Here is a 26876-nt window from a genome sequence, read left to right on the forward strand (position 1 = left end):
AGTTTTCTGGCCACCCATTCTACTACGTCCCCTATTTTCTACATCCCTTGTTTTTGCGTCTGAATGAGGGAGAGCCACCGATGCCTCATCTACTGCGTCCCCTATTCCTAATTCCCTATTTCTACTTCTGGATGAGGGAGAGCCACCGAGGCCTCACCCACCTCCTCAGTCTTTTCCTGCTCAAACCTCCTTGCCGTGACAGCAGAACAGGCCACCAATTTTGTTCCCCTGTTCCTAAAAATTTTGAGAGGAGCTCTTGTGCTCACTGGCTGTAGCTCTACCGAAGGAATAGATTTAGTATAAAATCGCTGCATCATCCTCTTCTGGTGTTTCTCGAACTACTTCTACTGCACCAGGTACACAATGTAATGCTTTCTCATGTTTGGTTTCAGTTAAGCTTGATCGATCAAATTATCTTCTCTAACGTTCCCAAATTGAAAGTGTTATGAATACAGATCTTGTTCTCTATACTTTGAATGGGCTGAGTTCTGAATATGAATCTTTCATCGCCACGATTATTGCATTTAAAGATCTGCCTTCATGGGCTGAATTATATGATATGTTAATTATTCAAGAGCAGTGAGTTGGAATGCTTTCTTCACCCCAGCTGACTCAAGTTGAAGCCACAACCACTGCCTTCATTGTTGAACAGGGGTGTGGGCATGGTAAACATAATGGTGGTAGAGGTAGAGGTCATAATGGAGGAAGAGGAAACTATGGTAAAAATAATAATACTAACAAATTTAGCCAAGGAGTAACTTGTCAATACTGTGGAAGAAAAAATCACATAGCTCGACAGTGCTATGATATTCCAAAGGCACTTATGGCCATGGCACTCAACATGGGAAAATCTAACAATGCATCTAGTAGCCAAGAAACTGCCAACAATAGTCAAGACTCAGGTATCCAGACATAGGTGCTTCCCATCATGGATCTAATTCCATTGTTGTTGGCAATGGTAGTAAGATGCTAATTAAAAATATAAGGAACATGTCCCTACCTAGCAAAATGTATCTTTTGTTTTGAAAAATGTGTTGCATGCCCCTAAGGCACACAAGAATCTTATGTCAGTAGCAAGGTTTACAAAAGGCAATCAATGCTCTATTGAATTTTCCTCTAATGGTTTTATTGTTAAGAATATGCAGACGGGCAAGATCCTTCACACAGGGCCTCTTGAGAAAGGAGGACTTTATAGATGGACGAGAGAGAGAAAGGATTCTACAAGCAATCCTATCAGTATTGAAGATGATGGTCAATTAAAGACTGCCAGTACTTCTTTAGTTTCAAAAAATTCTTGCTCGAATATTCAGTTATGACATTTGCATCTACAACATGCTTATTTTCAGTTATTGAACTCATTGAAAGTTGCTAGTTTAATTTCTGCTGGTGACAAACATAAATTGGATTTTTGATCTTAATGTGTGCTTGGAAAAATAAGCTTATTTGTCCTTCCAAAACCCAAATTATCTAAATCCGCATGCATCAAAATGACTATTCTAGAGTGATGTCTAAGGAAAAAACAAAGACTTTTGATCTAGGGCACGTGAGTTGGATCTGAAGCTAGAAATACTCTGCCAAGGAATATCTAATTGCAATGACACAAAAAAACTAAGAAACTGGTTACCAAATTGATTATAATTCAGCTCGAAAGATTGAGCTGCATTGAAGTACAATGTCTGGAACTGGACAACACTTAGCGGAATTTGTAGATTTACAAATGAGCTCAAATCTGAATGCAAAAACTGAAACTAAACTAAAAAAGTACGATGATTGAGTACTAAAGAGTATGATCCTAGCTTAGAATGAGATGACATGTTTAGGATAGGGAGAATTTTGGCTCAAATGGGCCAAAATGAGTGAAAGAGTGACACTTTGGTTTCAGGACAATTGGTCTGGCACTCAAATCTAGATTTCAAGACTGAAAGCAGCTCAAAACGTAGTATGTGGACACTGAGGATACCATATAAGAAGCTCGGTTAGGTATGATAAGGTTCAAGTGTTCTAGAAGTGGCAAGTGATTGGTCTCTATGAGAATGCGATGATTCTGAGCTTGGGTAAGCCTAGCAGACTAGCTCCAATGATCTCTAAGGACTTGTAAATGTGACAATGTTTAGAATTCTAGATGAAATTCCCAATTTTTGACTTAAGTGGTAGGCAGCAGGAGCAAAATAGTCATTTTTAAGATGGAAGCTAACATAGGTGATCTAAGATTGGGTTCTTGGCTCATGAATGAAGTTCTAGAATTCCACCCTAATAAATGGCCCCCTAATATCGAAATGCCTTGTGAAAACTTGGCTTGAAAATTTTATGGTTAACGCAGGCATTTTGATATCATGAAAAATTTGGAGTTGGTTAACTAGCAAACACGTCCTTGGTCTAATTATCCTTAGTAAAGCTGCTAGAAACAGTCAAACCTCATACTGACAGGCCAATTCTTGTCTCTCGGATTCCTGCGCATGGAAAACAAAAGTGAGTATAGGTGACAAATCCATTCACTATAGTCTATATATAAGAAGGGAATTTTCACATGTAACCAAAGGGTGCATGCAGATTTGGGCTCAATCAAGGATAAGGCAGCTGGCAGAAAAGATTTAATTGTAGATAGGCTAAGTAATTAAACTTAAGTCCAGTAAGCTAAGTTCAAGTCTAGTGAGCTCGACTAGGTTTGCTTGGGTCCAAAGGGGGTTATGTTCAGGCCCGAATTGTGTTCCTTAACATTGAATCTAGTTCAAAGTGACCTCATCTAGATCTACGTGGCATGCTCTAAGTCAAGGCTTTGCCTAGGACAAGTTATATGGGTTCAAATGGTCCAGGATCAACTTACTTGGGTTCAGTTTCATGTATATGTCGACCAAGTTCTACTTAACCTTTAAGCTTAGAAAATTATGAAAACATGCTATTTGGAAAATGACTGATATGACCTAGGATGCCACTATAAATTGACCAATTTCCCCTTGATTGCCATGCCTAGTATTTGGTTCTTTGTGTGATATAAACTGCGCCTCATCATAGAGAACAAAAAAATATGCATATATCTAGAATTTTATATCAAAATTTTTTCTGTTTTATCCAAAAATTGAATCTTTTGAAATTGATTGGGTTGTTTATGAAGACACTACTAGAGTGACTTCAAAAACTTCAAAAATGGAAATTTGAGTTCTGGATTGAGTTTTACTGAGTTGGGCTGGAGCACCCACACTAGAGCTGCCTAATTATGATGGATTGAAGAACTCGACAATTCAAATGAGTCAAAAAATAGCTCAGAAGATGCTCCAAGTCTCACTAGTGAAATGACTGAGCGTACTAAATGAGGAGTGATGAATTCAGCTAGGGAAATATGATGATGAATTTGGTTCAAGCTGGCTACCCTCAATTTGAGCTAGAACTGAAACTAGGGTCTCCTTGAGTAGCGTCTGCATGTTTTAAGGAAGAGTTTTACTTAGTTGAGCTAGTTTTGGCAGGCTGAACTTCTTGAGCCACCGAAGGTAAGTTTCTTGAGATAAAGTAGGCTAAACCCGACTTGGCTGGGAAATTGGCAATTAAATTGAGCTAAAAATAGATCACTTCCTCATAAATGACCTCATTTTAGCTCAATTTTACTAATCTATGCTAAATTGAATTGGCTAGAAGAGGATATAGTGTATGAACCATTAAAATTAGGCTGGGGTTAGCTGGAATGACTCTATTTTATACTTGGTCTAAAGTTCAATTGAAAAATTGAGCTCAAAGTGAGCCTATTTATTGGCAAATGGAATAGTTTTTGTTCAATTAAACTAGATTGGATACCTATAAATTAAGGCATTTGTCACTGGTAATTGGATTTTTCCTAAAATCTGCCTATTCTAAAGAGAATAATGTCTGATGGAATAATTTCTAGTGCTTTCCTACAATTTTATTAGAAAATAAGGATAAAATTATAAATGATAGTTCTAGAGAAATGGTGTCCTATTGGGTCCTAGTTGTTTCGAATCTATACTAGATGGGTCGGCTCCATTTTCAGGCGAATGAGCCAACTTAAGTTGAAAGCATTCAGAAAATATTGAGAAAATGGTTTGAAAGTAGTTCGAAAGCTAGTTCCAAAATCAGTTGAAAGCAGTTCAGGATATGATAAGAGGTAGCTAGGGCCTGGTTAGCGATAAGGTGAGAAAAATAGGTTTTATAAATGTCTTGATTATGTTCACAGCTCTATTTCTACTTATAGTTAATTTGCTGCTCTTTGTTGGTAGCATCATAATTCTCAGAGTAATACATGCTTACCCAATTTATTGGCTAAAGTTCTTTTCTATTATGCAAAGAGTCCCTTAACCATGTTTTAGGGCGAGTCTAGCTCATTGACCATGTGTTTTCATGTCCTATAGTACGTTGATTGGTAAGATTGTTGTTTACATTTTTTCACCTCTAGCATTCTGTCATAAGTTCATCATACTATAATTCCCTGTTTATGAGAATAAGTTTTCCCAATCTTTCACTTTGAGTCATTTCTTTTTTATAAAAGAGTGCCACACCAATGTTTAGGTCAATCCCAGCGCATTAAGTGTACTTTTTAGGTTCCAAAACTAGCAATTTAGTCATCATAATCTATTTTTTATTTCTACAAAAAAAAAAAAAAAAACAGTTCTACCAGACTTATATGGATCACAACTCCCAATCCGAAGTAGGCTTTAAGGTCTTCCATTTAGAGTGGTATCTTTTAGATATCTAGTATTTTTAGACCAGATTTTATGTTAGTTTGTGGTCTTCTAGCATGTTTTCTATCTATCATTCTAGAAGTTTTTTTTGTCATGTTACATTTCTAGATTTCTGTAACAAGATAGATTTTGCCTATGTTATCATTTGACAAGGCATCATTAGGGTCATTCATATAGGTCTCCCTCGAGTTTATGGGATTTTGTGGTCATCAGAGTCTTGTCTTGATTCTTTTGCTTCATGTTATTTTCCGCATGCATACATCTAGCTATAGCAATCATAGAAGTAATGCGCAACAATGGGATCTTTCTCCATTGCTTTCCCATGTTGTCAAGCTAATACCAGATCGCATACATGGTTTTGTTCATTTACTCATTTGTTCCCTTGTGTAGGTTCTCTAGTTGTTCTCTTTTATTGTGTTATTTTTCATTATTATTCAATTCAAAAGGTCGTATTACGTAATCAAAATAATGACATAGCTGATGTTATTTTACCTTTTTGCCTTTACTTTAGGATTGCATTTAATTTTGAATTTCCAGTTATGGTTTAGATGAATGTTTCACACACCTGCTGTTCTCCTAAAGATTAAGGAATCAAACTTTAATCATTGGCTACTCATTGTTTTCCATGGGCACTAATATAGTGACTAAAAGTCCAACTAAAAAATGATCTAGATTCCCTTACTATCTTCTATTAGAGCACACTTTATAAAATCATTCATGGTCATGTGATCTTCTAAGTCTTTTCCAAGCTTTGCACTTGTGGATGTTACAATTATACACACACATTTCATTATTCTTTGGCACCTGGAGGAATCAAAACCCTACTTGTATAGTCATAAGTCCAATTGTCATGAAGATTAAAACCACCCTAGTTAGAATACACTTTCAAAATGGTTTTTAAAACCACATCAACTCACCAAGTTCCATTTTTTAATCATCTTTTCAAAACAAGATTCTTTCGAAAGCCATATTCATGAACTCATTTCCAGTTTCAATCTTCAAATCTCCAACTTGTTTTTAAAATCCATGCATTCTATAGGATTAGGTTGCATCACATATGGCGGGATTATGAAATTGGGTTTCAGAATGCTAACTGCTAAACCCCTAAGGGTTGACTAGGTGTTCTTTCCAAAACTTAGTTTCATGTATCACTTTTCAAAAAGCAATCATCTCTTCCAAAGCTATATTTCTTTAATGCATTCTATGTCATGACAATACTTAAGCATTTAAGCCATAGTTAGGCATACCTCAATCATTTGATTGGTTATCCCATATAAAAGTATCAAGAACTGTCAATCCTTGTACTTACAAGAGCTCTCACATTTCAAAAATATTAACAGTAAGTTTTCTAAATTCTTTTAAATAATGGCTATATGGAGAACTTCAAGCATTTTGCATGTAAATTCCTACACCTTCTAAATATTTGCTAGATTTTTGTTGTATCATGATTAGAAGAGTTGTGTATTTATCTATTCCCTCATACTTTAGAGTTCTTAGCATTGCCTTTCCATGACACTTTAAACCCATAATTCTTGCAATAACTGTCAATGTCAAGGTCATCACAAAATTTTCAAGCTAGAAGATGCAAGTCATAGAGTTCTACCTATTGGCTAGAGCATTCACATGCTTCCAACAGATCTTGAAGTAGTGGTGGTCCAGAATTCTGCCAAAATGTATTCTCCTTAGTTACTTCTTTTGGCAGTTAATCAGGATATCATATCACTTCATAATTAAGAACCAACAATAGTGCCATATTTCTATTTGTAAGGATATATATATATAAATAAATCCAAAATATAAAAGGACATTATAAGTGATTTTAACAATAAAGCTTACAACAATATTGAAAGCACAATGATACAACCACCAGTATAAGAATACCTACCTTTAGTAATGCATGATAGATATTTGTTGTTGTTTGTTTGGACTTTGGAAACAAAATATAGACTTGCTTGCAACTGCAAATTTGCAACTTAAATTGTCATTGTTCTAGATGATTAATAATGAAACTTTTTCATTGCTGATCATTCCATATTAGTAATAGATATCATCTTTGTTATGAAAAAAATTAGCATCACGATTTTTAGTAATAGAGCATGTCACACAACGTTTTTGTTTTCGAAAATCTTTAGCGACGAAACATATCTTACTAAAAGTCTCCCTCATTGTAGTGCACAATGCTTGTAAACTTTATGCATCTTCAGTTGTTAACTCTGTAATAGCAAACAACATTATAAGATGTACCAATCAAGCTTACTTCACACTACGTCTAGTCTCCTAATATGATAGATGACAACTCACCCTCTAGCAGCTTTAATTCCAGGCTCATAAAGGCTAGAAATCAGGGCAACCAATATACTAAATTTCTAATAATGGGGTGTTATAATTAACACCCCCCCCCCCCCCGGGCGCCCACACAACACCCAAAGTAACACGTGTATGCATGTGGGACAGTATTGAACCTGCTTTGATGCTACTGTGATAACCCAGCCCATTCCTTCACTAGGCCTGGACTCCAAGTTTGCTGGATCTAAACCCACTTTCTAGTAAGTTTGGTTCCAACCCTAATAAGGTTAGAATCAAGACAATCAATCATTTATCCAACTTCTTTATAAGCCCTTGAAGATTTCTCACAATCTTCAATATGGAACTGAATTTTTTGTAATGGGGTCTGTTACTATATATTCATTCCATGCCATCTGTTTAGTTGAATCATTTTCAAGCCAGTTTTCATATTGTATGGATGGATGCAAAATCTTCAAAGATTTATATTAAAAAATCTGATATATGAATCAAATTTTATTAAACTTTTGTTTATTGATCTTACATTGCTTATAAAGTCTGATCTAGGCATTGGATTTAAATATCTTTTATTTTATATTTTTAAAAGTTCAGCATTCATTCGCATGGTCAAGTTCTTTAAAAATGCATAAAACAATAGCTAGCATGTGTATGAGATCGTGGATTACTTTGCAGTTTCCCATGATTCGCTGAACGACTGGTTATGGATGTTGAACTTGAATGGCAGAGTATTAATGGTCCATTATGTATGCTAGGTTTATGTTAGGTACTCCATCTAAAACTGAAGGTGGCAGAGCTAGGCGTGTGCTTGTATGGGTAATTGCCCACACAGACCCACGTAATTTATTTTATTTATATACTAATTCTCAGTATAATTCAGTTTATTACATATTGGTGCCCCTCGGACCAAAGGTCTCTTGCAATAGTACACAAATTTCTGTCTTCGCCTTGGATTCATAATTTCATATACCATGGCTATATGCAGCTGGCAGGGGAGGGTCGCTCTTGAGACTTAAACTGGGAATAGATGCGGAGCTAGAAATTTATACTTAAGGGGTACTAGTAATAAATTTTAAATTTTTAAAGGCATCAATATGTAAATGAGAAAAATTGTTCTCAGGTGTCAATGGAAAAATAAGTATCTTTTTGGGTCTGTGATTGCCTGCATGGTGCCCACACCTGCCTCCACCCATGGGAGGTTCAAACCCCAGCAAATCTGAATATCAACCCAATTTGGTGACATCAACCACAATATTTATTGCACCAATCACTAACTTCATGGGGGAGATAGAAATTAATTATTGTGATTAAGGGGCACGTACTTTAAACTGTAACTTTTAATAGAAAACTAATATTGAAATAAATGTGTTATATGATATTAATATATCAATATGCAATTTAAAAGGGTTTGGGTGGGCAATTTTCCACACAAGACCACATGTGCCTCTGTCACTAAAGAGTGTCATTATTTTTTTTCTTCTAGCATGTGCCTCCTATGTCACAAAAGATGGAGGCAACTAAAAGGTAGAGGCGGGGCCCAAACCAGAACAATCCCCATTATCAACGCCCATTGAGATCAACATTTATAGTCTTTGGGACTAAAAAATCCATGTGCTTTTGCCCCCACCTTCATTTCCCTCCCCACATGGGATGTGGAGTCTTGTCAATCAAAAAGATGCTTTGGTGGGGGGCCTCCTTTCATTCACAGTTTTTAGGCAACTTTTTTTTGAAAATTTACTAGTATCTATCATATCATTTACTTTTCAAGCGAAAATGTGTGTGTGTGTATATATATATATATATGGCCATGACTATAGCCAATTGGACATGTTAATTTAATATTTGCTACAAAGATTTTTTTTTATGTTTAATCCATGAAGATTTTTTCCTTTTTTTGGCCTTTCACTTTGATGCACCTACTTTAAGCCTAGATTAATTAAGGTCCATCATGTCTGAAGATGTCAATAAATTGAATTCAGATCTGATACCTCACCCAAAAAAAATAGATATAAATGAAGAAATTTAACATCCAAAGATCGTATTCAGATTCAAAAAGGATATCTAATCAAAGTCAAATTTGGTTTTAAATAAATATATAACGGACTCATCTTTGAATTTAGTTTTAAGTAGATATATTTTGTTTTCAATATTCATGAATTTCAAATAACAATTCTTAATATATGATAATGTGGTTCAGATTTGGTTTATATATTTAAAAGTGTGATGCAGATTTGGGTGTGAATCCAAAACAGATTTGAATTGGATTTGGATTTCAAATTTAAAATTCGGACTCAAATATAGTATAGATTGTTCCTCTTTTGCATTTGAATCTTAAATCCGAACATGGGGACATATTATAAATTAGTTATGGTAAAGGGTACATCTGATTTGAATCTCATCCATTGACATCTCTAATCATTTCGCCCTATTGACATCTCTAATCATAAAGGAAGACATGATTTTTCAAAATGAGGACTCAGCCCCCAACAGAGTATTGTATTCTGTAAGATTAAAAAAGTGGCATACTTATACAAAGTTAAAGCAAATGAAACTACAACAAAGATGAGTTGTGCTGGCCTTCTTGATAGTAAGAGATAGTCTAAAAGAAGTACCAGATATTATAGACTATGGTTACTGGTAACCGAGTCTCTTAAATAAACATTAACCCAAAAATAACTTCGCTAAAAGTAAAGCGGTTAAACGTCAATTTTCCTTTTTCAGCTTTTCTTTTATAAGTCAAGGTCTTGGGATGCTGCCCATGTCATGGGTACAACCTTGTGTCACCATAAGGGTGACACCCCATGTCACCAGGGCACGTCGTTTTGTTGGTGAGTCAATACCTATTATGATTTGATCCGACCCATGCACATGTTGCTATGAACTGTTCAAATGTCTTATTATTATCAATATTTAAAAGCCTTTTCGTAATTATAAATGGAAAATGCCTTCCTATAGTAACGGATGCAGGTAAGGGGTTGTGTGGCCAATTAATTGTTCATGGGAACGGCTTATTTGTGTGGTTGATGTCTTATAGCTGCTTTTTTATTTATATATTAGTCTCCCTTAAATATCCAAAATTTTCTGCCATTTGCCTTTTTCGGCCACTTTGGGGTTTTGCTTCTGAAAATGAGTTTGTCGTGTAGTCACATATGAATGATTATCTTGAAGATACCAACGACCAGCAATCATGATTTTCACAAAACGTTGCGTGGCCATTTTCAAAATTTGTATCAAAAATAGTCTTTTTTTTGTAAAATATATCTTGATCATGGAAACTTGTATATTAGACAAAGAAAATCTAACGTTTAGCTTTCCGATGGGACAGCCTACAGCTCTCTTATGTCTTGTAAAAGGGTTTTAAGTGTTGGCTATATGATTTTTCATATCTGAAGTCATTTTTCATCTTCTTGCAGCTAGTTTTATTCAGATAAAACGAAAGTTTTATGGTTTTTTCCTTTCTCGTCGGACGGCAATGCAGACACCTCAAGCTTTACATTTTTCATAATTAACTATGGTTCCAAGTACTTGATGCTTAAACATCAGCATTAAACTTTTTTATTGCAAAGTTGTATTGCCATGTCGGCATGACTTGTCCTGGTATTAAATAGTGAAAGTGTTAAGGACAAGGACACAACATGGGGGGCGGAGGGAAGGGGGGCCCACCTAGGCCATGGCCTTACCGTGGAAAATGAAAAAAATATATTTTACATTAAAAAAATATAATTTTTTAAGTGTGTAATGTATTTTTTAGAGTTGAATTCAATTTGGCCCTATCCAGATCCAGAGGTTGGACTGTCGGCCCGTCCCTAAAGAAAATCCTGGCTCCACTCCTGACAACATGTGATGCTGCAATTCTCTTTGTAACGGTGAAATGTTTTAGTTTGACCTATGTTTTGTTGCAAAATGCTGTCAAAGAGATGGGAGCGGCCGTGATGGTCTGTGTGTTGCTTTATATTTTTTGGATGGTTCCTCGGTCTTATGGTTGCGGAAATGGTACACTGTTTCCATATACAAGGGCTCAATGCAGCCTTGGACCCAGCAAGCAAGCGGGGGGAGGCTTCAGCCCCCTCCTCGTCGGATTCCACTACACTCCAGAAGTAATTAACCCATGATATGGAAATCATTTCTTTCTTTAGGACAGTAGATCTCTCTCGCCATGATAAAGAGTGCCTCAACTTAGGATTCAAAAAGCTGTCTTTCAATATTGGTGCACTTCGTTAGCTTGCACAACTTCAAACAAAAAACATGCAAAACAATGTTCTTGATATATATGCTTTCGTAACGTTGTTAGATTATTAAAAATATTAAAATCTCCATGTTGCGGATATTCAACACAATACATAAAATGAGAATTTTTCACCAGGTATTGACGTAGATAGGGCAAAAGAGATTTAGAGGCAAGTGGAGAACAAAAGATTGCAAACTCGTTTTGCTCACTTGTAGCCCAATGTAACTGGCCTTTGTTGAGTGTGAGCAAAAAAATGGATGTACAGTAGAAAATGTGACTCCTGTTTTTTGGGGTTATAAACAAATGTAACTAATCATTTATGAAAAAAATACCTCAGTAGTTTGGAAATAGGTATGTAAACATTAAAAATTAGTTGAAAAAGTTGATGGAAAAAAGAGACCAAAATACTATTTTTAAAATACTTACCTGTTTTAATCCATGTCATCTATCCTGTGTCTCACGTAGGTCCATGAGCAATGCTCATCATCAAGGGCAAGAAGTAGCGATTGTTGGAAATGGATTCAAGCACCTATGGTGCATGTTGACGATGTTCTTGAAACCCACATAAGTTTCTACTTGGAATGCTTTAGATGTGATTGATATCAAGTAAAATATCAGATCTATGACATGATTAGTAAAAAATAATGCTTGTAGGGTGGAATTTCATGCTAACTTTGTTATAAAAGATGTCTGTTCAAGGGATTGATTACTGCAGCCTCCACTTCCGGACATGGCCAAAGGACAGGATAAAGGATCCTCGACATCATGATACTTAGCTGAGATTTGCTATCAACACTTAAGTTGAACTTTTGAACTACTTTTTTAAAACATGCATCAATTTCCTTTTCCTCAAGCACATTCCATGTTCAGAGCATCTCACTTTGATACATGTTGATTTAGGGGTCCTACTCCTAATTATTTTTGAGGAGGGGTCAGTTGTTACCTGTTGATTACAGAGGGTTCAACTAATTATTTTCTTTTGTTAGAAAAATGATACACTTCCATGTTTTAATAAAAAAAAAAAAAAATTGACCGTATCATTGAAAAACTACTAGGCATGTGATCAAAGCTTAACATAATGAACTTTATAAGGAACTCTTGAGCAAAGGTTTTTCAAGTTTCTTGACATCAAGAATGGCTATCACATCTACATATATCTTAACAAAATAGAACCATAGAATCAAAACATTGTTGTATTGTTGGGAAAAAGTTAAAATATGACTGTTCATACCTCTATGCCACAACCTTTTTAAATTAATGCATTTTGAGTTGTTGTGCCTATTAGTGATAATTGAATAATAAGTCTCCATATCAAGTGGATATAAAATTCTCCTTGGATAGATAATTGGTGTAGTCGAAGCCTTTAGGATCACATCAAGGGTGAAGACTTTGTCAAGCTGGTTCCTTATTTCAATGCCACTTTAACCAATGTTCTATGAAATCCTCCATTGCAATCTATAGCTGGGTTAGGGCATGAGATCTACTACAGTGGGCAGCTCCTGAAAGATATCCTCTTAGTGCTAGTAATATCAATGATAAAATAAAGAACCATGGTGGCCCAAACAACTAGGACATGCTAGTTTTCCTATTTGGTATGCAACAATAGATTGTTCACTGTAAATGGGACTGCAGTTTGTCAATGTTGTATGTTTTGTAGGTAGAGCAAGAATCTAATTTTCATGTCATTATTCAATCTAGAGATGTGAGAAAATTGGTCCTTCATAGTGAAGAAATTTTGTAAAGCTAGAACACCATGAATTCATACTAAGTAGGAGTTTAAGCACTACAAAATTTAGTAGCGGCTGGCTCAAAGATTGTCGGAGGACAAGTTTTTAAGTTATCGTTTAGAGGTTGTGGTTTGGCCGTAACATGTTGTTGAATGATAGGTTCGGCCAAGCTGATATTAAATTTTTCTCAACTATAGTCTAGAATAAATGTCAAGGTACTTATTTATCAAGAAATTGGAAGGATAAGAAAAGAGAACTAGTAAGAATATCGCTCTCTACAAAGGCGATCTGTCATAATACAAGACTTTATATGAGTACAACAATTCTCTCACCATTCTCATGCCAGATACTATCATCTTGATTATTTTTTCCTTCAACAATCATCGCAATAGCATGCTGAGATCCTCCATGAGCGAAGCAGTTGCTATGAAGCCATTGGCACAGTCCATCTTTAGTGGGCCGGTCCTTCAAAGAGAATTTTCCCGTTCTCTTTTTGTTTCATCCCGCGCGTTCTCTCTCCTCTCTTTCTTCTTCTTCAATGCTTCGTCCAAATGAAAAGCGTCTTCATCTAAATGCCCTTCACCACCGTTGTTGCTCTCATTTGCTGCCGCAAAGCCAGCCAAGGTACCTCCCTCTCTCTCTCTCTCTTCGATTTTGAAACCCTCGCTGGACTTCAGATTCATCTGAAACTCAGCGAGCTACATCTAAAACCCTTGCTCGGCAAAAGGGTTTCAGATTCATCTGAAACCCTCGCTCCCATGCTTGCTTGCTGGGGCAAGGGTTTATTATGAAACCCTCGCCCCCTCGTTCAGCGAACGAGCCCTAATTTAGTGAGCGAGGGTTCCTTGGAGACTCAAAACTTAAAATCAAGATTTCTCATTTGATTCCTCTTTTTCTGCAGATCGGCCTTCCTCCTCCGCTGCCATCAGTCTTTGTAGGGGCTTCCACCTCCGCTGCCATCTCCTTCCATAACAGCAGCACGCTCGAGCTCGAGGTCTGGCACGTTTGATCGAGCCAAGCCCCAGTTAACATTATATAACTCGATTCGAGCTTGAGCCGGGTCGAACCGTGCACCCCTCGTTTGAATTGGGCTTTTGATTGTCATAAGGATGCTCTCTACTATGCCCTTTACCATTATTCAATTGTCCTGCCCCCAACAATGTGCAACAAATGCAATAAGCCATATACTTCATAAAAGGATGCATGATTTTAAAAGTAATAACTGTCGTCACAAAGCTTACAAATGATCAAAAAGGTAATTCATTCAATGTGTGTATAAAGAATTAAGTTTTGATGTTTTATATCTTTATTGACAGACAATCAGCCAAGAACTTTATCATGGGGTAAGTTCTTTTCTTGACATTTTGAAGATATCGTTTGATTTGCAAAATACACATATTGGAAGATGAGGCAAATTACTATTTCAAAGCCAATCAAACTTCCTTTGTAGAGGTCCACACGCATGGTTTGGTTTGGCTACGAATAAGTTCACCTAATGGCTTTTATTCTAAGATTTGAACTTTGGATTGATTTTTTTGCTTTGGTGGTTTCAATAGGATGAATGGAGAACCATCTACATATTTAAAGAGGTGTTGTGAGAACATGACCGATTCAATCTAGGGCATCATAAGAGACACCTAATTTGGTCTAGTTTCATTGAGACAAGGCTGGCCACTGCATTCCACTAAACAACACGACCGGTAAGCATGGAGTTCCTGCCTGAGGAAGATGTGGAGGCCACAAGGTAAAGCTGAATAGTGACGGAAGTACAAAATGTGTGCTTTCATTGTGTTACATCTCCTTCATTTCAGCATTCTTGGCCCTTCTCTAGCAGCAGATGATTGGCACAATACATCGGGGGGTGAGAGAGAGATGGCCAATCCCTTCTTTGACCATTAGGCCCCGTTTGATTGCAAGGACAAAACTGTGAAGTGGGTAAAATTCGTACGGTCATAATAATTTTACCCCGTTCATTGTTGAGTGCATCAAATTGTTGAGTGCATCAAACAAAGTTAATTTTATCTTGTAAAAAACTACAATGTGCATCAAACAAGGTTAATTTTACCACGTTAAATTCTATCATGTCATCAAACAAGACCTCAAATTGAAAAATGAAGAAATTTCATTCTGTAAATTTTTCTAAAAAAAATTAAAATTTACTACGTTAAATTCTTTCCTGCCATTAAACGAAATCTTAAGGATGAACTATTGAGAAATTGTGTTCATCATACCAAAAGAAAAAGAGAATGCATTTTTGAACGCGGGTTATTTAGTGAATACAAATGCTCCTTGAGATTCGTGATGGTCAAGAAAATTTTCTAGATTGTCAGTTAGATCCAACATGCTAGCTAGAGAGAGATAAACTGAGAATCAAAAATTGTAAAACTGGAGAATAATCAAGGATATTGACTGCTTTCATGTTGAAGGAACGCATCCATCACCTTGACCCGAAGGTAAAGGTTATCCCCTTCATCAAACATAACACATTACAACGTCACACATGCTCCTGATGTCAAACAACTGATTGCTTCTTGCAAAAATATGTATTGAGTTTAGAGTTTAAAAGAACTTAGTTTAACAAGTATGGAACAAAGAAAACTCAAGTATTTGTGGTAGCGTGCTGTGTCCGTTGCCAATTCATAAAGAAAACCATACCCTGGACGAGTGTTTTGCATTCTAGCAACTGGGGATTTCTATGTAGCGGAAATCTCGCTTCTTAAAAAGCGTGTTAGAAACGGAATGATTGGACTCTTTATGTAATGAAAAGGAGGTTTTGAAGAATTCACGCGTTTTTATCTATCTCACTTTTATCTCATTTAGATTGAAAACTTGCTTCTCAAATCAATAATTATGATCTGTTCACAGTTAGGTACTTTCAATTTGTTTATCCCTACTTTTAATCAATGCACTTTTTTGTCTTTTTGCAATAATATATATGGTACCATATTATTATTATAATGTAAACTCAACTTTCATTAACGTTTGTTCATTAGCTTTTTCTTTTTACTTGCTTTACTTTTTTTTCTGTTTCGTTGAATTATTTTCGCTGCCACTCACTTGGATATTGGTCTCTCGCAGTGGCAGAGCCAGAAATTTTTGGCTATGGGGCACTAGTACATAGTTTGTGAAAAAATTTTCTGTTATTTTAAAAATAAAGCAAATATTGGCGTGGACAACACAGGCGTGAAGCTGGGTTGAGACTCCATTTCACATGGAGTTTTCTTGAACTGGCGTGGGCAGGCGCCCACACCTACCCCACGCTGGCTCCGCCACTGGTCTCTCGCTTATATAAACATATGTTGTTCTTTCACTTCCCAGCAGTTCTTACTACTTTTCGAATGGTTGTCCTTAGCCATTTCATATCTGGGTAACGAAAGGTCTACTCCCTAACGTTGCATCAAAGCATGACGAATTATGATTAAGGATGCTTCTTCGTATAGATCGTGAGCTATTGATATATTAATTCGTCTTTGCCTTATGCTTATGATTTTCTAGATTTGATCCTTAATAGAATTTAAACTAGTAAAGTATTCGTATTTTTTTGGGTTATTTGATTTATAATTCAAATATTGATTAGTAATGAAACTTTTGGTTTAATTTTTTCCCAGCAAGAAGCAAAATTATGGTAATCCTGAAAATGAATAGCACTTTCGTTGTAACATAGTTGGATGAGCTGGTGGGCCGATGAGAAGTCGGTCGTCAGTTTGATTTTTGTAGGCTCTACTCATTTAGACTGCAAACGGTGACAGTGTAATATCCTAGTTGACCATTATTCAACTCAAATTTCAAAGCACCTTAAACCATGAAATATGTGGAAAGGCGGTCATAAATATAAAGTCCAAAATCCTTGATATTCAATGAAGTCTAAGATTAGTTAATTTATCATTTGTTTCTTTTCGTACATTTACTAACTCATTTTTTTCCAAAATTGAAAACTTAAATTCCAAAAAAGCCTGGAGCAGTGGAAAAAGGCGGTCATAAATAACAAGTCCAAAAGTTCATGGAAACGCAGTGACTTTGCTAAGGTGGAATTCAATCCGTGCATCATGCTTGACCACGGCTAGTTTTTCTTGCAAATTCAAATTAAACCTAATGGAGGCTAAATTTGTAAGTCTTTGTCATATATTAGGGCAAATGACGTGCAGCTGCTTTTGAAGGGACCAATTAAAACCAAATTTTAAAAAAAAAAAGTGTCAAAATAATCAAACGAAAAGTACTTTAAAAGCAATGGTTCTCCAATCCGTTGATTTTGATCCAAACGGGTCGACTTGGAACGACCCAGACCCAGTTTACGGCACTGTTCTGTGCTCCAAGTTTCCAACTTTCTCCTTATCCGAAAAACCGGAAAAGAAAATTTAAAGATGCTGGCAACTGAGGGTCGGTGGTAAGGTGGAAAGGCAGTTCTGAGGTTTTCCGGGCGATCAGGGTTTCTTTTGTGATTGCGGAATTCACGGGCATGATGACAAACAGGGGGAAGAGAAAAGGAGTATAAATAATGGAACGGCAGTGCCGGTCTCTCTTTTATTTGTGGGGCCCACCTCTTTCTTTCTGCAGAAGTTGAGGGCGGGCCCCACCCTTTCCCCATCCAGGACGGAACGAGAGCCCGCGGCGCACTCCGCATTCTCTTGTGGGACCCACATCCTCTTTTCCCCATGTCCTCTTAAGTGGGACCCACGCTAAAAAGATGCATTCTTTTTTTTTTTTTCTCTAACAATACCGTAACATCGGCCCTGCAAGTGCAACCCCTTATATTTTTAATTTAAAAAAAATTAAAACATTTTTAATTAATTTCAAAAATTAGAAAAATGAAAAAAAAATTATACACTCTAATACAAAGGACCAGGGTGAGAGCCAAGAATTTCTTTTCTTGTAGGGCTGAATTATATTTTTCAAAATCTTCATAAGTCAAGTTACTTGTTTTTCAAATTTTCAATCAGCACTAAATTAAAAATTTTCAAATTCTGAAAAGGTATTATGTCAAAGGTTAGATAGGTTTATGAAACACTATGTAAGTGTTATTCTGCCAAACACCACCAAAAAAGAAAGGGCTTGATTGTCTATTCTACTCGGCTTTTAAATAGAATTTATCACGGAAGGATGATGGAGCAATCGAACACATGATTCGTATGTTCAACCTCCTCACAGTCATCAAGTCATGCCCCGGGGCAAAATGAAAATAGCAAACTTCGTCTCTCACCCATTCCTCATGTCCCTAGGGTCCGATTGTGCTTGCTTTATTTTATTGACCCAGGAGTATAATGTTCATGAGAATCAAACCAATATCATACTCTAACAGCTTGACAGGCCACTTTAGCCCCCTTCAAATTCTCATGTTGTCCTTATAAAAGGGTTTTTTAGGGGGTGTTTGATGAGGCCTGAATTGTGAAATTTTAAAATTAAAATTATCATATTTTATGAAATGATAAGAATTTTCATTTCGAACTTATAGGCTCATTCTTCAATCAAACTTCTGGAATTTTGATTCTACCCTATAAAGTAGGATTATGATTCTAGAATTTTAGAATTCTTTTCATCTCTCTTTAGAGGATGTTTGATATATCTAGAATCGTAGAATTTTACAATTAACTCACTTTCTAAGATATTGGAATTATTAAAGAAATAGGGCGTTTTGTTTTTGAAATTAGCAAACTAAAACCTAGAATTTTGATTCCATTTGACTTTGAGGAAAAAGTTATGATTTTGGAATTTGCATTCTTGAATCAAAATTCTAAACCATCAACCACCCCTAAACCCCCTTTAGGGCACACGTTATAAAGGTTTTAATTAATCAATTCTAGAATTTTAATTATTGTGTTATCGAACAAGTTATTTTCAATTCTATAATCAAAATTCCATACGATCCTAGAATTTTCATTCTAATTCCAGTTTGAGGTGAAATTTTTTTTCTAAGATTTCAATTCTACAATCAAACTTCAAGTGACGGTTTATCATGACATATGATTGCACACCCAAAAAAGAAAAGCAAAACTTTCTCACCCCTATAAGATGGAACTTATGTTTTTCTCTTGAAGAAATTGTGGAATGGAACAAGGATATTGAGTTGATATGGTTGAGATATGCCTCGAATTTCGATAGCATAGGCTTTCAAAGATCATTTGTAGTTTAGATCAGATTTTTATTGAATCTCAAACTCAGATCGTGATTTAATTATGAAACTGCTTACCACGTTTAAATACGACCAATAATTGGATGTATATGTCTTTATATCACATTGAGCCAAGTAAATCTGAAATTAGGTTAATAATGAACATGACTTATCAATTCATCCTTAATGGAAAATAATATCACCAACAAAATTTTTTTATAAATATGTTCAAATTTATATGATAGATTTATCAAACAATATGTTACTATTCATATTACCAAACGCCTCATTTTGAACTTAATATCACAACAATAAAAAGACTTTAGACCCTCTAAATGGGATTGAAGAACTTGATTGAATGTCCTTACCATTAGATGGTCTACTTTTGATCTCCTTGCAACCATTGTATATGTGAAAATGAAACTATAAACAATCGACTAGAGAGTAATATAAAATTATGTACATTGATTGACATGTTGTTCGATCAACTTAATTAATCATAATGTGTGACATGTAAAATAACTTTTTAAAAAGATGAGTTGTTAACTAAAAAGAGTTTTACATATGTCCTAATTATGATTCATAAATCAAGTTGATTGGATTAATCATTATCATTTTTCATATTTTCTCGGTCTATATATTTTTTGAGTTACATGTAAGTTTATAAATACTACTACTACATGCGGTAAGAAGGGAATGTAACTGATGTCAAAACTAGATTTAAGTTCTACTTATGTCATTTAACTACTGGAGCTTTTTAACAATGTGGTTTGTATGTGGTTAAGAAAAGAAAATGAAACCATCTGAAGGTGATTGAAAAATGAAATGAAAGTGTTGAGAAGTGATTCAGGTCTTCAATTTATGCCCTTATGGTTCCTTCCACAATGGGAACCACTTGTTGTTGTAGTGTTCTATAAATCTGACCCAAAGATTGTGGTAGTTTTATGAAATAATAATATATTGTTACTGTTGCCCAATGACTCCAAAAACTTTTTCTTACCACCTGATCGCCACCAACTTGGGGCTGGTAAAGTGGCTTTAATTAAATCGCCCTAAAAATTTTTTGCTCTCGAAAATGGTAGCAGATAACCAAAAGCTTTTTGAAACTTATGATGACAAATTATCAAAAAAAAAAAAATCTAATTGGAGTTGTATGTGAGATCTAAGAAAAAATTTACTCAAAAAAGTCAAAAACTGAAACTATAAGAGTAAAAAGCTTACTTATTGGCTTAAGAAATCAAAATGCAAATGAACCTTTAACAAGCTGTTCTATTCTACCTCAAGTTTTTGAAGTAAATTCCATGTGACACGAGCGGTAGAAACAGTCAAAAAGAGAGGAGGGATAAAATTAAAATGAAGCGGTGGGGAAGAGTGGAAGCCATTATTTCTAGTGAAAGCTTCTTCATGATGTGTTATATAAACAATCTCAATTGGTGATTAAATCATTACAGCGAAACGGTGCAGGAAATGAAAGGACAACTTTTCAATTAGTGTTGATATAAATTAATGATATATATTGATGTGACAAGACAGGGGAAATGCTACTTTTGATACCGAGGGTTAGAGTCGCTGCAATCCAAGGTTCTATCAAACATTGGATTTTGAAGTCGTGGCTTTCAAATCCCCAGATCCAAGGTTTTATCACATACGAGATTTAAAGCTATGGATGACAAATTCTCAAAAAAGAGAATGGAACAGCAATGACTGGCGGAAGCGGAAGAAGAGGAACAGGGTTTTATCACATATTGGAATTTAAAGCTATGGATGTCAAATCCTCAAAAAGAGAATTGAACAACAATCACTGTTTGAGAGAGAGAAAGAGATAGATCTGGTTTTTGAAATCCTCGACAGCCGAAAAAAGTTCTGAAAAAGAGAAAAACTTACAAGTAGTAGTGTTTGATAGCTTTGGATTTAAATTTCGAGACTGTATTAACTATGTATTATAAGATCCTCAATTTAAAACATTGACGGAGCTAGTTTCCTTTTTTTTCTATGAAACATGGTTAACAAATTTTCAATTGATCATGTAGTGATTCGAATCTCTTGAGGCTGCCCTATATAGTTTACCCAAGTTTTAACCCTAAATTAAGGTTTCAAAGAGTGTGTTTCGTGGGGCATTTGACCCCACCTGCCTCTGCCCCTGGTTTAAAATTCATGTTACATGTAAAAACTGCAGGTTTAGAGAGAGAGAGAGAGAGAGTCCAATGGATGGATTTACTAGCCAAAAGAGACCAGAGATTCATGGGCACAAAATGGAGAGACACCAAGGGACCTGCTAACGTATAAGGAGAAAGAAAAAAACAGAAAGAGAGAGAGGAAGAGGGAAGCTAAACCAATCTTTTATACTCCTATAGTATCACAACCCTGATCTGGGGCTATCAAAGGTAGACTAATGGACGCCTGAGGAAAACCAGGGAAAAAGAAACATCTCCTTTAACTTAAGTGGTAGAGTAAAAGACACGGCGGTAAGCTGTTGACTGAGTAGTACAGGAAACGGTCATTGCAAGAAATAAGAAGGATTAAAAACAAATAAAGATCAGTCTACAGCCCATGCAAGTAAAGAAAAACAAAGTGGAATAAGTTTATTTTGCTGTTAACTGGGCATGGACAAATTTAAAACGAGTAAGACCGAGAAAGAAGCACAGCTATTAGTGTCTGACGCCTGCAAATGAAACGCGAGTCATGGGAGAAAAGTAAAAGTTTCACTTGGTCAAAGACCAAGACAGAACCTTAATAAGAGGGGCAAACCGTATAAACACGAAGCTCTTTTACGCTTATAAAGATAGTCAGCAGTCTGAGGGTTGAGTCCTGCTCCCTCTCTCACTTTTCTGCGTTCTGTTGGGGCTATTTTTATGTCAGCTTCTGGTGGGAGGCGTCTCTCATGCTGGCGCATTTCTCTCTCTCTCTCTCTCTCTCTCTATTTCTGCGCGAACAGACTGCCGTCAACTGTACCCATTTTTCTAGATTGACTCATAAGACCGAGCATTCCTCGCCATGAGAGTATTCTCTCCTTCAAGTGTGTATTTTGCCTCCGAGCAGAAAAGGAGGGTTGGCTTCGATGGTCTCCCCTGCACTTATATCAGGAAATCGAAGGCGACCCTTTGATCCGTCGACAGGGGTGTGGTGTATTTGCAACATTTTGCGTCTCCTCCTGGACCTCAGTGCTACATGGTATGTTCCTCATAAACCCTCAAGTTCTAGGAGAAATTATGTCAGGGAAATTTTTTTCTGTTTGTTGTTTGCCTTGAATGAAGGACAATGGCAATTTTGGAGCTATGCTCATGCTGGTTTGTCAGTCTGGACAGCTTATTAGGAAGAAAAACGAAAAAGAAACCTTTTCTTCTCTGGGGTTAGTGGGGTATGAAGAGCTTGGTTTTCTTTAATTTACTCTTTCTTTTATTCTTTCGAAAAGTCTGAGTATAAAAATTCGTGTTTGTCGTGGTTAGGAGAACATTCAAGAGCAATAGTATCTGTTTATTGATGAACTGAAGCACAATCTTGGGTCTCTTAGTTGAATGTTAGTTCAATGATTTTGAGGTCAAATCTCAAAATAATTTCACCAATTGAATTATGAAAGTGGTTCTGGGGTTTTACATATACCTGTGAATAAAGTTGATGAATGAATTGAAAATTTTGAAATGGTAAAGTTAATGTCTCCGATATTATCTGTAGTTCATTTTTGTCATGTTTTTTCTGTGAATGAACTTGGATATCATATCTATTTCATACAATAGACTAAAGAATATAGTTTTGTCAGGTGCATCTTTCCTTTCTAAAGGGTGGTCATAAGAGATTTGATTCTCTGGTGGTTTTAGGAGCGTTGGGGTTTTAGCTGGAAAAGTACCATGACATGCTCCTGCCTATCTCTTGTTATGATGGTTATGGTTATCCTGATCTTGTGTCTGACTGTGGACGCTCAGAAAGTTGATGGCCCTATCATGCTAGCTTTGACGCAAGACATTCGAGGGCCTGGTTGGATTCCCAATGGCACAGATTACTGCTCTTGGCAGGGTGTTACGTGCAGTTCGAATCGTTCAGTGGAAGTCTTGCTTCTCTCCCGCTGCCAACTCACTGGCAATCTTTCTTTAGTATCTGAACTCAAATCTCTAAAACGGATAGATCTCTCCTTCAACAATTTCCAGGGTCTAGTCCCATTAGTTTTCGGCCGGTTGACAGAAGTCGAGTTTCTTGATTTGTCGATGAACAAGTTCAGTGGTTCAATCCCTCCTTCCTTGGGTGGTATGCGAAGGCTCCGTTGGCTGAACCTCTCAACTAATTCACTGACAGGTGGTATTCCTCCTGAGCTTTCTTCTCTTCGACGACTTGAGAGTCTCAATTTAAATCAGAATAATTTGGAGGGAAAAATCCCAGACGAACTTGCTGTTTTAGAAAGCTTAAAGGAGCTTCAGTTGTCTGGCAACAATCTTACTGGCTCCATTCCTAGTTGGGTTGGTGATTTGCGCAATCTGACGCTCTTCACCGCTTATGAGAATGCTTTGGAAGGAAGAGTTCCTGAAAGTCTAGGCTCGGTGTCCAGCCTCCAAGTGGTCAACCTCCACTCGAACTTTCTTGATGGGCCAATACCACAGAGCATTTTTGCTTCTGGTAAACTTGAAGTTTTAGTATTATCTATGAACAACTTTAACGGAAGTCTGCCTACGACTATTGGGAAATGCAAAGGATTGTCAAATCTTCGAATAGGAAACAATCAGCTTACAGGAAGCATCCCTATTTCTATTGGAGAGATCAGTGGCCTTACATATTTTGAAGCCAATGCAAATCTTCTGTCAGGAACTATCGTTGCAGAATTCTCAAAGTGCTATAACCTTACACTACTGAACTTGGCATCAAATAGATTCACAGGAAAGATTCCTTCTGAACTTGGAAACCTTGTAAACCTTCAAGAACTGATCATTTCTGGCAATAATCTCATTGGAGACATTCCAAGAGATCTTCTCAATTGTAAAAATCTCAGCAAACTTGATGCCAGCGGCAACCATTTAAATGGCTCTATACCTAAAGATATCTGCAACATGTCACGTCTTCAGTATCTGTTACTTAATCAGAATTCAATTTCAGGTGAGCTACCTTCTCAAATTGGATACTGTAATAGGCTGTTAGAATTGCAGCTTGGTAGTAATTACTTGTCAGGTTATATACCTTCTGAGGTTGGTAATGTTAAAAGTCTGCAGATTGTGTTAAATCTAAGCTTCAATCATTTTCATGGTCCGATACCAAGGGAGTTGGGGAAACTTGATAGCCTTGTTTCTTTGGATATCTCCAACAATCAGTTGTCAGGGAACATTCCACCTGAACTAAGGGGCATGTCGAGCTTGATTGAAGTTAACTTCTCCCATAACCTTTTTGTGGGGCAAATACCCAGCTTTAAGCCATTTCAGAAGAGTCCAAGTTCTAGTTTCTTTGGCAATGATGGTCTATGTGGAGAACCTTTAAATCCCTGCACAGGGGTTAACAATTCGGGATCTACCCACCACAGGGTCTCTTATACAATATTGCTTGCTGTCATTGGTTCTGCATTAGCTGTCTTCGCTACAGTATCGGTTGTGGTGTTATTGTTCATGGCCAGGGAGAGGCAAGAAATGACTGCCGCCGCTGCTGCTGCTTCTACGGCTACTGATGGAACCCCAACTTCACCTCTCGTCGTTGCAGGAAGCGTGTTTGTTGAGAGCTTGAAGCAGGCTATTGATTTCAACTCTGCTGTGAAATCTACTGCTAAAAATTCAAATAAGCTGAGTGGCAGTACTTTCAGCACAGTTTATAAGGCTGTCATGCCTTCAGGACTAGTTCTATCTGTGAGAAAACTGAAGTCTATGGAGAAAACAATAACACACCACCAAAACAAGATGATACGAGAAATTGAGAGGTTGGGGAGGATTTCCCATGACAATGTGATGAAACCTATTGGTTTTGTTATATATGATGATGTTGCTCTGCTATTGCACCACTACTATGCAAATGGAACATTAGCACAGCTTTTGCACTATAGCTCTGAATTTGAATCTAAACCTGATTGGCCTACACGGCTTGGTATTGCCATTGGAGTGGCAGAAGGGCTAGCATTCATTCACCATGTTGCAATTATTCATCTGGATATTTCTTCAGCCAACATCTTCTTAGATGCTAATTTTGCTCCACTGCTTGGAGAAATAGAAATATCAAAGCTCCTGGATCCATCTAGAGGGACTGGAAGCATAAGTGCAGTTGCAGGCTCATTTGGTTACATTCCCCCAGGTAAAAGTGTTGGACAGCAATATGGTTTACTCAATAATCATGCATTAGTCACTTTGCTGTCCAAACATGTGTTATTGGTCTACTGCTTAAGTTGACCCAACCCATTTCCTTGTCTTGATTTGGTTTATGGGGTTGGGCCTACATGAGCTTGGTAACTCGTTCATACTATTGCATAACAAAGTTTCTCCAAAATATTGCCTCTTAACTAGTTTCCTTATCTGTTTTTCAGAGTATGCATATACTATGCAGGTGACAGCGCCTGGAAATGTTTACAGCTATGGGGTTGTCTTGCTCGAGATTCTCACAAGCAGATTACCTGTGGATGAAGCCTTTGGAGAGGGTGTGGATCTGGTGAAGTGGGTACACAGTGCATCATTAAGGGGAGAAACAGTGGAGCAGATTCTAGACTCCAACTTGAGCACTATTTCTTTCTCATGCAGGAAGCAAATGCTTGAAACCCTGAAGGTAGCAATGCTTTGCACCGATAGTGCACCTGCCAGAAGGCCAAAAATGAAGAAGGTAATTGAGTTGCTTGAAGAAATTAAACAGAGTTGATGCAGGTAGCTTTTGGAAATTGGTGTTTTTAGTTGGCTGAGGCCCTTTGCGTAGAGAATCATATCTAAGTTCATGGCTATTAAAAACACAGAAGGAAAATTGATGCAGGGGATATTAAAATTCCCACTATCCACGCCCAATTATTTGCCATTTGGCTATCAAATGGAAAAGGTGATGACCAAGGTCATAGGCCACTACATGATTGGAAAGCAATGGAATAGGATGTTTGAGCGGTTAAGTCTGCAATCTGATCGTCTTTTGTCATTCTTCCTGGAGTTATTGTGATAGGGTCAGTAAGCTGTGTCCAGTTGATCTCTGAATGTACTTCAACTACAACTGTTCATAAGACAGGCACTGAAGAGGGTAGGTATCCTTGTGTAATATAAGATTCTAAGCCTGTTATAAGATTCCAAGCCTGTTAAAAGTATCCAGTCAATCTGCTGACTCCGTGTATGCAAAAGTGATTTAATCTCTTATCCAATATGCTTATTGAATATGAGTTTGCTTATGTATCCAAGTTGCATCTTGAGTTAATTTAATTGAGTTATTGTGTTCATTTTTTGAAATGTGTGCTGAAGTGGTGGTTATTCCTCAGATACACCAGCTCAACTCAGAGTTCTTTGTGGTTCGCAGGTTAATTGATGGCTCTGTCCTGGGCCCTTTACTGCTTAATGTTCATCTTTTGTTCATTTGAATTTCCTTGTATGTTCATGTGTGTATTATATGTCCCTAAGACTTTGATATGCAGATGTCTTTTTGGAAATTGTCTTTTCAGCATCCTACTGTTGCATATATGAAGCCAGTGACTCACAGGGTCCCTTTGTAGTCCACCCATGCAGCAACACCTGATGAAAATACGGTTGAGTTGCTCAGTTGTTCATTCTAGGTTCTCCATATGCCCTTCATCCTGCTTAGAAGTTACTGGAAATCAACCTCAACATCTAGCCAATGGTGTTTAACACCATTTTTCTCTGTGGATGAACAGCATCTAATGGTTTCCAGCCAGAATTTGAAACTTG

At 36.8% G+C, this 26876-nt stretch overlaps 1 protein-coding gene across 2 annotated transcripts; it reads left to right on the forward strand.

The window, feature by feature from the left end:
• The first annotated feature begins 21846 nt into the window (after positions 1 to 21846).
• LOC116256183 (leucine-rich repeat receptor-like tyrosine-protein kinase PXC3) lies at positions 21847 to 26369 on the forward strand. 2 transcript variants are annotated; one of them, XM_031632450.2, is made up of 3 exons: positions 21847 to 22221; positions 22808 to 25302; positions 25532 to 26369. In XM_031632450.2, exons 2-3 carry the CDS (start codon positions 22896 to 22898, stop codon positions 25855 to 25857), a joined length of 2733 nt encoding a protein of 910 aa, XP_031488310.1. In that variant the 5' UTR covers positions 21847 to 22221; positions 22808 to 22895; the 3' UTR covers positions 25858 to 26369. The 2 variants fall into 2 exon arrangements, with proteins under 2 accessions (XP_031488310.1, XP_031488308.1); XM_031632448.2 differs by having other exon boundaries at positions 22866 to 25302.
• Positions 26370 to 26876: the final 507 nt, after the last annotated feature.

The sequence above is a fragment of the Nymphaea colorata genome, chromosome 6, assembly GCF_008831285.2.
Source record: "Nymphaea colorata isolate Beijing-Zhang1983 chromosome 6, ASM883128v2, whole genome shotgun sequence".
Taxonomy (NCBI): domain Eukaryota; kingdom Viridiplantae; phylum Streptophyta; class Magnoliopsida; order Nymphaeales; family Nymphaeaceae; genus Nymphaea; species Nymphaea colorata.

Coding starts and splice junctions, on each gene's coding strand:
- LOC116256183 (XM_031632448.2), top strand. Junction 25,303..25,531: donor ATTTGGTTACATTCCCCCAG/GTAAAAGTGTTG, acceptor TCTGTTTTTCAG/AGTATGCATATACTATGCAG.